The 12,608-nt window shown below is 41.4% G+C and overlaps 1 protein-coding gene across 3 annotated transcripts; it reads right to left on the bottom strand.

Moving 5' to 3' along the window:
- Positions 1 to 303: 303 nt before the first annotated feature.
- LOC140458851 (uncharacterized) lies at positions 304 to 12,598 on the bottom strand. 3 transcript variants are annotated; one of them, XM_072553537.1, is made up of 3 exons: positions 12,204 to 12,598; positions 10,696 to 10,845; positions 304 to 1,247 (listed from the first exon to the last, which is right to left on the bottom strand). In XM_072553537.1, the coding sequence occupies exons 1-3, from the start codon at positions 12,433 to 12,435 to the stop codon at positions 1,003 to 1,005; spliced, it is 627 nt and encodes a 208-aa protein (XP_072409638.1). In that variant the 5' UTR covers positions 12,436 to 12,598; the 3' UTR covers positions 304 to 1,002. The 3 variants fall into 3 exon arrangements, with proteins under 3 accessions (XP_072409638.1, XP_072409637.1, XP_072409639.1); XM_072553536.1 differs by having other exon boundaries at positions 304 to 1,250; positions 12,204 to 12,593; XM_072553538.1 differs by having other exon boundaries at positions 304 to 1,084; positions 12,204 to 12,593.
- Positions 12,599 to 12,608: the final 10 nt, after the last annotated feature.

Genomic DNA, 12,608 nt, shown 5'->3' with positions numbered 1-12,608 from the left:
GGCACTGTCGAAGGTGCAATAAAGTTTTGTTGGGATGATACCACATATGAGAGGTTGTTATCGATCAGGAAAAATTGGATACACTAAGAAAAAAACAAAGTGCGATCTCATTGGGGTCTTTAGGGATCAACACAGATGTGTTTCCATTTATGAATAGGGGTAGTTTAAAAAGTTACAGGTTGGGGGGGGGGGCAAAGAGTGAAGAAAAGAAAAAGGAAAAGGAACTGTCGAGTAGAGAACTTCTAGTTGGAATCTGCTGTGTTAGAGGAATTTGCCTGATAAATTAGAGATCACAAAGCACAATTCAAAGTGAAATTGACTAATAGTTTATTAGTACCGCAATATTGTGGAAGAGAAATTGACTAAGCTGAAACAGCACAGACAGTCTGTCCAGGTAGCCGAGAATTTCTCTTCCTTGAGCTGAGAAAGAAGCCAGTTTTTTATTATAATCTTGTACAATAAGGCTAATTAGAAATGGGGAAAATACAATGCATCTGGAAATGGAGTAATCTAGTTACAATGATGCTAATCGGAAAAGAGTGATCGGATGAGTGTCCTGATTCTCTGTACAATGCAACATCCTAGCAGTATCACTGGGTTCGGAGCTTCCATTCCTCTTTGCAGGTAGGTGCTAATGTCTCCTCTGAAACAGTATGGTGCTTCCATTGTCTTGTCCTGGGAGTAATGAGTTTGCTGGTGCCTCTCTGTCTGACCTGTTCTTTGTGTGGCTTTGGTATTGCTGGGTTGTGAAACTGCCCTCGGGCTTTGGGATAGCTGTGTTGATCTGACATTGTTAGTGGGTGCTGGGAAGTGTATTCCCTCGTCTGCGAGTGCTGTCTGGTTTCACTCAACAGCCTGCTTGGTCACTGCTGAGGCATTCTGGGTGTTGTTGGTATAGTTTGGCCAAGTTTGCTTTCCTATGTTCTGTGTGGGCTTCTGGATTGGCAGGGTAGCAGATCTTTTTCCACAGCTGCCATCTTCAACATCTCACAACAGTTACCTTCACTTTTTTTGTTCCCAATCCCTGATGCTCTGAATGACTTTCCTCATCGCTTTCTGGTATCCAGGCCCCTTCTGAATTTTCCTAGGAAAAAGGAACCACTTTTCTTTCCAGAGAATTCGCACAACCACAGTTTTATAATCAAAAATGCCTTGATGATTTACATCGATCTGCCTATTCCGTGCATTCGATGCATTTTCCAATAGGATCACAGCACATATGTCTTTCTTTTTCAATGTTTGCTTCTCTGCTATGAAATTAATAAGGATTAGTCATTTCTCTTTTTAGTGTTTGTATTGCAATTATTTTTGTCTCAGATTGTTTACTCATAATCAGATGACAATACAATGCAAGGGGTTATTCGGCCCATCATGTATGTGTCAGCTCTTTTGAAAAGCTGTGAAATTAATCTTCCATCTATTTCCTCCCAAATGCCAGGTAAATTTAGCCCATTCAGTATTTATTTAATTCTTTTTAGAAATTTATGATTGAATCTGCTTCCACTGCCTTCGAAGACTGAATTACAGATAATCCATGAGAAAAATCTTCCTCATGGAAGCTTGCACCAAAAGGAAGTCAATTCTATCTGCTGTGCCTTTATTGGCTCTTTGAAACGGCAATCCTCTTGAGACTATAATACCAGCTCACTCCCTGACAACCTGCAAATTAGAAAGATCCTTACGTGTTCAAGATCTTAAGCAATGTTTTTCCTCATTTCCTCTTGTTCTTTTACTTTTCCTTTGTTCTACGATCCCTAACATTTCACATGTACAGAGGAACCACTATCTGCCAACTATAGGAACAGGCCCTTCGGCCCATCAAGCCTGCGCTGACGCATGATACCTTTCAAATGAAAAACCTTTGGTGCTTAATGTGGTCCAAATCCCTCCGTTTCCTGCCTCTTGGTGTATCTGTTAATTTGCCTACTAAATAATTTTGCCATCATATCTGCCTTTACCACCTCCTTTGACAGCACATTCCAGGCTCTGTATTAAAAAAAATGCCTCTCACATCTCCTTTAAACTTTTCCACTTTTAGCTTAAACCTATGTCTCATAGTAATTGACATTTCTACCCTGGGAAAAAGACTCTGACTGTCCATTCTATCATAATTTTATAAACTTCCATCAGGTTGCCCCTCAGCCTCCAATGTTCAAGTGAAAACAAACCAAGTTTGCCCAATTTCCCATCATACCTAATACTCTCAAAACCATCCTGGTACATTTTTTCTGTACTCTTTCCAAAGCCTCCTCATCATTCTGGTAGTGCAGTAAGCAGGATTGTACACAATATTCCACATATGGCCTAACAAAAGTTCAACACAGCTGTAACATGACTTGCTAATTTTTATACTCTGTGCCCCAAGCAAGGAAGGCAAGCATGTTATATGCACTATCCACTTGTGTGCCACTTTCAGGGAACTGTGGACCTCTATGCACAGATCACACAATGGCAATGCTTCCAAGGGTTCTGCCATTTACTGTACACTTCCCTCCTGCATTAAACTTTTCAAAATACATCACCTCACATTTGTGCAGATTAAATTCCATCTGCCTCAGTCTCCAACCTATCTATATGCAGTTGAATCCTCTGGCAATCCTCCACACTATCCACAACTTCCCCAGTCATTCTGTTGTCTGCAAACTTACCGATCAGATCACCCACATTCTCTTCCAAATTGTTTATAACAGTGGCCCCAGAAGGTGATCCCTGTGAAATACCACTGGCAAAAAAATCTCCTGTCAGAATAACACACTTCCATTAATATTCTCTGCTTTTTGTGACTAAGACAGTTCTATATCCATCTTAGCAGCTCACTGACTTAGCAGCCATCTGACTTTACTACTTGTGTCAGCCTGCCATGAGTGACCTTGTCAAGGGTCTTGCTAAATTAACAAAGACAACATCCACTCCCTGTCCTCATCAATCCTTGTCACTTCCACAAAAAGACTCAATCAAGTTTGTGAGACATGGCCTCCAGTGCACAAAGCCGCATTGCCTATTACTAAGAAGTCCATAACTTCCCAAATGTGAGCAAATCCTGTCCCTAAGAATCTCCACCAAAGATTTCCCTGCCATGGATATGGTAGGGATCCCAACATCTCCAGCCTCTCAAACTAATAAATAGTGCAAGAAATGCAGATGATTCAGTCCTTATGGTAGACACAGAGAAAAGTCTACAAATCTGAAACACACATTAACAGAGATGGATCATTATTATACTGTAACAAGATAATATGTAATGTTTTTCATTGATATTACCACATCTGGACAAAACAGCAATATGATCAGAAGAAATTTAATAACCTCTCATCTGAACAGGACAGGAATAGTGATCAAGGTACATCATGCTTGCCAGACCTCTTGGGAAACAAGAATGTGTTTACTAAGTAGAATAACTTAGTGAAATGTTGCATTTAATAGATCTTACTGTATGACTGTGAAAGTTGAAATGCAACCAAGAAGTTCCAAGTGCACTTTATCTAAAGGCTACTGCCTCATTGAGCATCTTTCTCAGCAGTTTTACTCGTGATGCTTCTCCAGGGAAGGAGGAAGTCTACCACAACCAGAATAGGAATCGAACTTATGCTGTTGGCATTATTTGGAACCAAGCGCAGATTATCTGTACAACCGAGATAACAAACCACAAAGTCTGGTACTGGAAAAGCACAGCTGGTCAGGCAGCATCCGAGGAGCAGAACAGTCTATGTTTCGAGCATAAGCTCTTCATCAGGAATGACCTAAAACATCAACTCTCCTGCTCCTTGGATGCTGCCTAACTGGTTGTGCTTTTCCAGCATCACATTTTTTGACTCTGATCTCCAGCATCTGCAGTTCTCACCTTATCCAGAAATAATAAGCCTCCTTATGAGCAAGATAACGGAATACAAATAAAAGACAACATTGAACTGGGTTCAGAGACACACTCATGAGTATGTTTTGTGAAAAAAAAAACAGGCAAACAAGAACAACTTTTCAAGATGAAGACCAATGGCCAACTCCAATTTCTTGACAAACACTTAAGAGTGAGTAATTAGAACACCTAATAGTGAGCGGCAAAACTGAGGGTAGCAGAGTGAGCGAGACAAGGCAGAAATACGGAAATAGTTTAAGTAGCAGAACACATTCAAGATTTGAAAACAACAAGATGATTATGGCCAAAGACCGTGGAAGTTGGAGAGCCAGTAATATGGAGAACTAAAGTCCATTATCTTCCTTGTAAAATGTCTCCATCCTCTCCAGAGCATTTCCACTAAAATGTGGTGCCCAGAGTTGGCATAATAAAGCTAAGGCTTATCTAGATTTATAAAAGTTAGCATGGCTTCTATTTTTTACTATTCCAATCCTTTTATGCAAAGCCAAGAATCCATAAAGATAATAGCTTATCAATTACCCTGCCACTCATGAATTTGTGAATGTGCACCAGCACGACCATCAGATCCTACACCCTTTTAATATCACATCAAGGATTATGATAGTAAAAGGAATTAGGGAACAGAACTTACACAGAAGGGATCTTCCATGAGGATGGCAATGAGGAGAGTTTTTTTTCTTTCTGGGAGTTAAGAGTTTTGGAATTCTGAGAGAATGGTGAAAACAAGTTCATCAAAAAATTTTAAGTCAGAGGTAGATAGGTCCTTGGCCAACAATGGAGTTAAAGATCATCAGGTATAGACAGGAATGTGAAGATGAGGCCAAAATTAGATCAGTGATTATCTCACTGAATGGTGGAGCAAGCTGGAGTAGCCAAATGGCTGACTCCTGCTCCTGATTCATATGTAACATTTGGGTGATGTCGAATCACTGCACTGTTTCTCCCAGGGCCTCCCTTCATATTTATGAGCATTCAATGCTATTTGCCATTTGTGCATTACCATCCTCTTCACTTCCTCAGAATGTTAGCATTTTTTGTCATATTCTCTCTTTACTTATAGGACGTTGACATCACTAAATATGCCACCCATCCTTAGTTGCCCTTGAATTGAGTGGCTTGCTTGGCCATTTCAATTTACAGTTAAGAAACACCACATCGCTGTGTGTCTGCAAGCACATGTAGACCAGACTGGTTCTCAGTATCGTAGATGCCCACCTTCAGCCAATTCAATGCATTCCATGGGAATCAGAAGCATTGGATACCAGAAAGGCTATGGCTCCGACAACATTCTATCAATCGTCCTAAGATATTTGCTTCAACTTGTGATAATCCTTGCAAAGCTGTTCCAGTACAGCTACAACACTGGCTTCTATGCAATAATGTGCAAAATTGTCCTGCACATAAACAGCAGGATACATCCAATTCAGCCAATTACTATTTCCGTCAGTCTTTCTCACTATCCAACACAGTGAAGTGCTATCAAGCAGTACTGCTCAGCAATAACCTGCTCACTGATGCTCAGTTTTGTTTCCACCAGGCCCACTTAGCTCCTGACCTCATTACAACCTTAGTTCAAACATGGACAACAGAGCTGAATACGAGAACTAAGGTGAGGGTGACAGCCCTTGATGTAAAGGTAGCATTTCAGAGAGTATGGCATCAATGGGAATCAGGGGAGAAAATTCTCCACTGGTTAATCATACTTGGCATTAAGGAAATTGGTAGTGGCTGTTGGATGTCAGTCATCCCAGCTCAAGGACATTTGTGCAGGACTTCCTCAGGGAAATGTGCTTTGTGCAATCATTTTCAGTTGCTAAATCAATAACCTTCTTGCCATCATATGGCCAGAGGTGGGGATGGTTGCTGATGATTGCACAATGTTCACCACCATTTGCAACTCCTCAGATCCTGAAGCAGTCTTTTTCTAAATGTAGCAAGATTGAACAATATTTAGGTTTGGTCTGGCAAGTGCTCACTAACTTTCATGCCACTTAAGTGGCAAATAACTAATATCTCCAACAACACAGAATCCAGTCATCTCCCCTTGAAATTCATTTGTATAACTATCACTAAGTCCTGTACTATCAACATCCTGAGCTTTAACATTGACCAAAATAACTGAACTGGGCTAGTCATATAAATAACACAATTTAGATTCGATTCCTTACAGTATGGAAACAGGCCCTTAGGCCCAACAAGTCCACACCGACCCTCCAAAGAGTAACTCACCTAGACCCATTTCCTTACCCTATATTTACCCCTGACTAATGCACCTAACACTATGGGCAATTGAGCATGGCCAATTCACCTGGCCTGCACATCTTTGGATTGTGGGAGGAAACCTACGCAGACACGTGGAAAATGTGCAAACTCCACACAGACAGTCGCCCAAGGCAGGAATCAAACCACCAAGGCAGGTCCCTGGTGCTGTATGGCAGCAGTGCTAACCTAAGTTAAGGGCAGTTCAGAGGCTAGGAATCCCGCAACAACTAACTCACCTCCTGTCACCCCAAAGTCAGCCACCACAAGGCACAAATCAGGATGGCGGTGGAATAGTCCCCACTTGTCTAGATGGGTGCAGTTCCAACAAGACAAGAAACTTCACACCATCCACGACAAAATAACCCATTTGATTGGCACTATATCCACAAATATTTACTCTCTCTACAGACGGTCAGTAGCAGCAGTGTGAACCATCTTTAATAAGCCCATAATACATAGGAGCAGAAGTAGACCGTCAGCCCATTGAGTCTGCTCCACCATTCAGCATGGCTGATCTGAGAATCCTCAACTCTGCTTTCCTGCCTTTTCCCTATAACCCTCAATTCCCTGACTGATTAAAATTCTGCCCATCCTCAGCCAAGAATCTACTGAATGATCCAGCCCGAAAACCCCTCGGTTATAAGGAATTCCACAAGTTCCATAACTGAGAAGATAAATTCCTCCACTTCTCTGTCTGACTTGTGAGATTGTGTCTTCTGCTCAGAGTCTTCCAAAGGGGCAAACAACCTTTAAGTGAGAGGAGAAAGATTTAAAAGGGGCAGCGTTTTCACACAGAGGGTGGTGCGTGTATGGAATGAGCTGCCAGAGGAAGTGGTGGAGGCTGGTACAATTACAACATTTAAAAGGCACCTGGATGGGTGTATGAACAGGAAGGGTTTAGCGGGATAGGGGCCAAATGTTGGCAAATGGGACTAGACTACTTTAGGTTCTCTGGTTGCCACAGACAAGCTGGACTGAAGGGTCTGTTTCCATTCTGTCCACATCCCTCTGCAGATTCATCGTGTCATCCTCATCACTTGTATTCCCACTTATTTTTGTGTCATCTGCAAACTTGACTGTATTACATTCAATTTCCTCATCTAAGTTATTAATACATGTCTGAAATAATTTGGCCCTGATAATAATCCGAGCAACACACCACCTGTTACAGGTTACCGTCCTGAAACTGCCCACTTGTTGCAACTCTTTATCTTCTATTAGTTAGCAAATCCTCTATTCCTAAGAATATACTTGCTGCAATACCATGGGCTTTTGGCTTTATAAGTAGCCTCATGTGTGGTAGTTTATCAAACGTCTTTTGAAAATCAAAATGTCACAGCCACTGCTTTCTACTCATTATTTTGGATTAGTTAGAATGGACTGTCTAACTTCAAACAATGCTACTATGTTGATCTTGCCTCACATACCTCCTGTGTGGTTTAACCTGCATGCCTTACGCTGTCGAAGTCTTTTTTTCATCCTATGATCTGCCTGTTCTGCTCGTAAACAAAACTTTTCACTGTACTTAGGTACACATGACAATAAATCAAATCAAATCATATCATAGGGTCAGGGATGTACAGCATGGAAACAGATCCTTCGACCCAACCCGACCATGCTGACCAGATATCCTAACCTAATCTAGTCCCATTTGCCAGCAGTTGGCCCATATCTCCCTCAACCCTTTCTATTCATATATCCATTCAGATGCCTTTTAAATGTTGCAATTGTATCAGCCTCCACCACTTTCTCTGGCAGCTTGTTCCATACACGTACCACCCTCTGTGTGAAAAAGTTGCCCCTTGGGTCCCTTTTACATCTTTCCTCTCACCATAAACCTACACCCTCTAGCTTTGGACTCCTCCACCCCAGGGAAAATGGCTTAGCTATTCAGCTGCCTTAGCAATCCATGCCTTCGGTCACCACTCAGTCTCCGAAGCTCCAGGAAAAATAGCCCCAGCCTTTTCATCCTCTCCCTATAATCCAAGCCCTCCAACCCTGGCTACATCCTTGTAAATTTTTTCTGCACCCTTTCAAGTTTCACAACCTCTTTCCCACAGCAGAGAGATCAGAAATACACACAGTATTCCAAAAGTGACCTAACTAATGCCCTGTATAGCCACATCATGACATCCCAATTCCTATACTCAATGCACTAACCAATAAAGGAATGAGTACCAAATGCCTGCTTGCTCAAAAAAATTTGAATAAGTTTGTCAGGTATAATTTCTCTTCATGAAGCATTCTCTGCTAAATTAATACATATTTTTTCAATGCTCTGCTATTAGATCTTTTATAATAGCAGACTAATATTTTCCCAATAACAGATATTAAGCTAACTGCATGCAGTTACCCCTTTTTTGTCTAGTCTTTTTGTATATCGTTGTTACAGAGGCAGTTTTCCAAGCCTCTGAAACTTTTCCTACATCTGAGAACTCCTGGAAGATTACTGTGACTTCGTCCACTATCCCTGTAGCTATTTCCTTTAGCATCCGATGCAGGGCACCTATCGTCTTTATCCTAATTTAGTTACCTCAGTACCTTTTCTCTTGAGATACTTGATGTATTTATTTCCTTTGATCCTATTACACCTTAAGAATTTACTAATTTTGGAATATGTTTGGAAGATACTGTGAAGACTGATCAAAGCACATATTCAACTCCTCTGCTAGTTCCCGGTTTCCACACTATTATTTCCTCAGTCTCATTTTCTCGGGGGCCATTGGTTTCTCTCTTCCTTTGTATATATTTAAAGATTATCTTGCTGTCCATCTTGATATTATTTGCAAGCTTGCCCTCAAATTTTATTTTCTCTCTCTTTCTTTCTTATTGGTCATCTTTTGTTAAGTTTCTAACCCTACCCTAGTCCTCTGACTTACAACTAACATTTGCCAGATATTATGTTTCATTTTCCTTTCAATTTGATGCTGTCTTTAACTTCCTCACTGAAATATATCTTTGCTGTGAACCACAAACTATTTTTTCAATGTCTGCAATAGTTCCTCAACCATCTTTGTTGCTAAACTCTTTTTCTAGTGCATTCCAGCCAGTTCCAATCTGTCTTTTGTAATTAGCCTTATGTAAAAATAGCACAAATGTTTTGACACAAGTTCGTCCCTCTCAAACTTTATGCTAAATTCTATTATATCATGGTCATTGTTCCAAGGTCTTCTATTCTGACATCATTCATTAAAATGTATACATCACCAGATCCACAACAGCTTGATCCATTTTTGGATCCCCAAGACATTGTTCTAGGAAACTGTCCCTAGTACATTCCATAATTCTCCCTTATGGCTTCCCCTGCCAATCTGACAACCTCAATCTAACATAAAATTAAAGTCAATTATGATTAATGTCCTGCTTTTGTCCTATATGACCTTACTATCTCCTGATTTATTCTCTGTCCCAACTTGTACTTAGAGTCAGGGGGCTTAGAGACTACTCCTATCAGTGGATTCTACATCTTCCGATCCAAGATCATTTCTATTAGGCTTATTCCATCCCATACTAACCATGCATCTCCCCCTCCATCATTTCCTTCCTGCCTATCCTTTTGAAAAGTCGCATACTCCTGAATATTTAGTTGCCAGCTTTGATCGTCTTATAACCACATCTCTGTAATGGCTATAATATCATAATATCAACCTGTTATGATGGCATTAATTTATCCACTTTGTTCTGAATACTATGTGCATTCAGTGAACAGCCATTACTTTTGCCTTTTCACCACTTTTTCCTCTTTTGACCCTATTTTCTGCTATTTTTCCATATTTGAACACTCCTTCCCCTCCTGTCTCCCTCTAGTCATTATTATCCAAATGACTGCCCTGTAATGCTGCCATATCAGTTTGCTTTGTAAGCCAACATTCTCCTCTCCTAATTTCTCACCCACTCTAATTAGTTTAAAGCTCTCTCTACAGATGTCGTTATTCAATTTGCAAGGACACTTCCCAGCAAGGTTTATTGAAACCCATCCCTTACAGCTCCCTTTTACCCCAGTCCTAGAGCCTGTGTCCATTCCATCAACACCAAACTGAGCCATGTAGGTAACTCCTTGAATTTAATTACCCAATGCCAATTTGCTTATGGGTCAGCTTGCAATCCAGAGATTACTACTTTGGATGTTCTTTATTTTCAGCATTAGTTTTGATTAAATATTTTTCATTTAGCTTCGAAGTGTACAAAGACTTTCAGCAAAATGTACTTTCTAGTCCTATCAAGTTGGTACAACCAACAGTGAATGGTGAATACTGGGTCCCTACTGTCCCCCTCAAAATTCTTTTCTAGCCTCGAACAGATATCCTTAATCCTTGTACCAGACATGCAACACGATCTTTGGTACTCCTGCTTACAGCTGATCAAAACTCCTGACCAAGACCTAGCCCAAAAAGGAATGCCTGGGTATTAAACATCTTATCGTGCACATATAATAGTGCACGAGCCCTTTCATCCTGTTTGGGAATGCCAGTTTCAAATATGTTTATATTTCCATTAAAACTGATAACAGGGTGTAAAACTATAAAGGAGAAAAACTGACAAGAAATTAAAAATATTACTTTCAGCATATTGCAGGGCATTTCGGAGATCTTCAATTTCACGAGAAACTTTGTAAACGTAGAAAACATAAGGAATTCTGGGATCGTCGTCATAGACAGAACTGTTCATCAGAATATCTTTGTGTATATCCCCTTTTCCGTAACATTCCACTAGGATAAAAAGAGATCACATAATGAATCAGTCATCGAGACACATGATGAGTATTTTACTCAAACTCAACAGGAACAAGATTATCACTGAAAGAGAAAAGGGTGAATTGAATTCAGAACAACAAGGACATTGTAAAAGACAGGTCAAAGACAACTGGCCTCCAACGAGGTGGTTGAACAATTCATCAACTTCACCAACACACTGGCCTTCATCAGTCAGGGCACTGAGTCTAGAAGTTGGAAATTATGTTCCAGTTATACAGGTCACACTTGGAGTATTCAGTTTGGGTCACCTTGTGATAGGAAGATTATTATTAAACCGGAAGGGAGTGCAGAAGAAATTTACAAGGATGTTGCCTGGATTCAATGGTCTGAGTTATAGGGAGAGGTTGGACAAGCTAGAACTATTTTCTTTAGAGCATAGGAGACTGAAAGGGGGGAACCTTATAGAAGTTTATCACATCATGAGAGACATGGATCGGGTGAATGCACTCGGTATTTTTTCCCAGGGTTGGGGGAACGAGGATGAGATGGCATCAGTTTCAAGTTAGAGGGGAAAGAATAAAAGGGAACCAGAAGGGCAATTTTTTTCCATAGAAGGTGCCACACATATGGAATGAGCAGCCAGTGGAAGTGGTTGAGGTGGGTACATTAACAACATTTAAAAGGCATTTGGACAAACATGGGTAGGAAAGATTTAGAAGGATATGGGTGCCAGGTGCAGGGAAATGGGGTTATCATGGACCAGTTTGGGCCAACTGGCCTTTTGCCATGCTGCATGACCCTATGGGACAATTTGGCATGGCCAATCCACCTAATCTACACAGTTTTGGACTGTGGGAGGACCCCACACAGACACAGGAGTGTGAAAACTCTACAAAGACAATCACCCAAAGGTGGAATCAAACTGGAATCCCCGGCGCTGTGAGGCAACAGAGCTAACCACTGACCAACCATACCACCCTTTCACTGTATCACTTGCCTCACCATCCCTGGGTTAAAATTGAGGAAAACCCTTCTGAATGATGGTTTGGGTACAGTCACATATATGGGCTTGTTCAAAGCAATGGCTCACCAACTTCACCAGTTGGGGATGGGCAGTAAACACTACACAAATACAGCATGAACACAAGTTCCCTGCCTATCATATACGCATTCCCTTCTCACAGGCCTCACTCTTCAGCCACCTCCTGTCCCATTCTGCCCACGCACTTCCTGCACTTACTCACTCTATCAACATCCCGCACTAACTCTCTTTTCCCCTCTCAAACCTCCTCGAAGTCCTTACTCCATCTCTCTGATCTCGCCTGAGGGCAACGAGGTGTCAGGACAAACTCCCTCTGCCCCTGATCACTAACCTCTGAACCTGAGGCGCAACTTCTTCCGGCGCTTTGAGCATCTGTACATTAAAATGATAAGAACTACGACTATAGCGATCCACACCAAGTATGAGCTCTGGTATTCCCAATATCCATCCACCGCTCCTTGAAATTGTGTCCCAACATCCAGCTCTGCCTTTGCTGGAAATTGTACTCCAGGATCCGACTCCTCCATCTCCTTGACTGGACAGTGTTCAGGATATTCGCACATTTCGTCAGCCGTTCCTGGAATTAGGATCACACGATTCGACTTGTTGCCCGTTTTCAGTTCGCCTTGTGCCTCTGGGTCCGACAGTTCCTTCGCCTTTTTTTTAAACTGAAAGTTACCTCCATGGACCCGACGGTCCTTCCGCTTTTACTGGAAGTCGGTTATTGATACCGGCG

The sequence above is a fragment of the Chiloscyllium punctatum genome, chromosome 34, assembly GCF_047496795.1.
Source record: "Chiloscyllium punctatum isolate Juve2018m chromosome 34, sChiPun1.3, whole genome shotgun sequence".
NCBI classification, from domain to species: domain Eukaryota; kingdom Metazoa; phylum Chordata; class Chondrichthyes; order Orectolobiformes; family Hemiscylliidae; genus Chiloscyllium; species Chiloscyllium punctatum.
The sequence above is the reverse complement of the archived record's forward strand: the minus strand, read 5'-3'. Positions and strand labels throughout refer to the sequence as shown.

Bases quoted from the DNA above. Each gene is read 5' to 3' on its own strand.
- LOC140458851 (XM_072553536.1), bottom strand. From the start codon at position 12,435: ATGTGCGAATATCCTGAACACTGTCCAGTCAAGGAGATGGAGGAGTCG. The intron at 10,846-12,203 runs GTTAGTGATCAG...TTTTTATCCTAG, and splicing joins GTTGCGCCTCAGGTTCAGAG to TGGAATGTTACGGAAAAGGG. The intron at 1,251-10,695 runs GTAATATTTTTA...TTAATTTCATAG, and splicing joins TGCCCTGCAATATGCTGAAA to CAGAGAAGCAAACATTGAAA.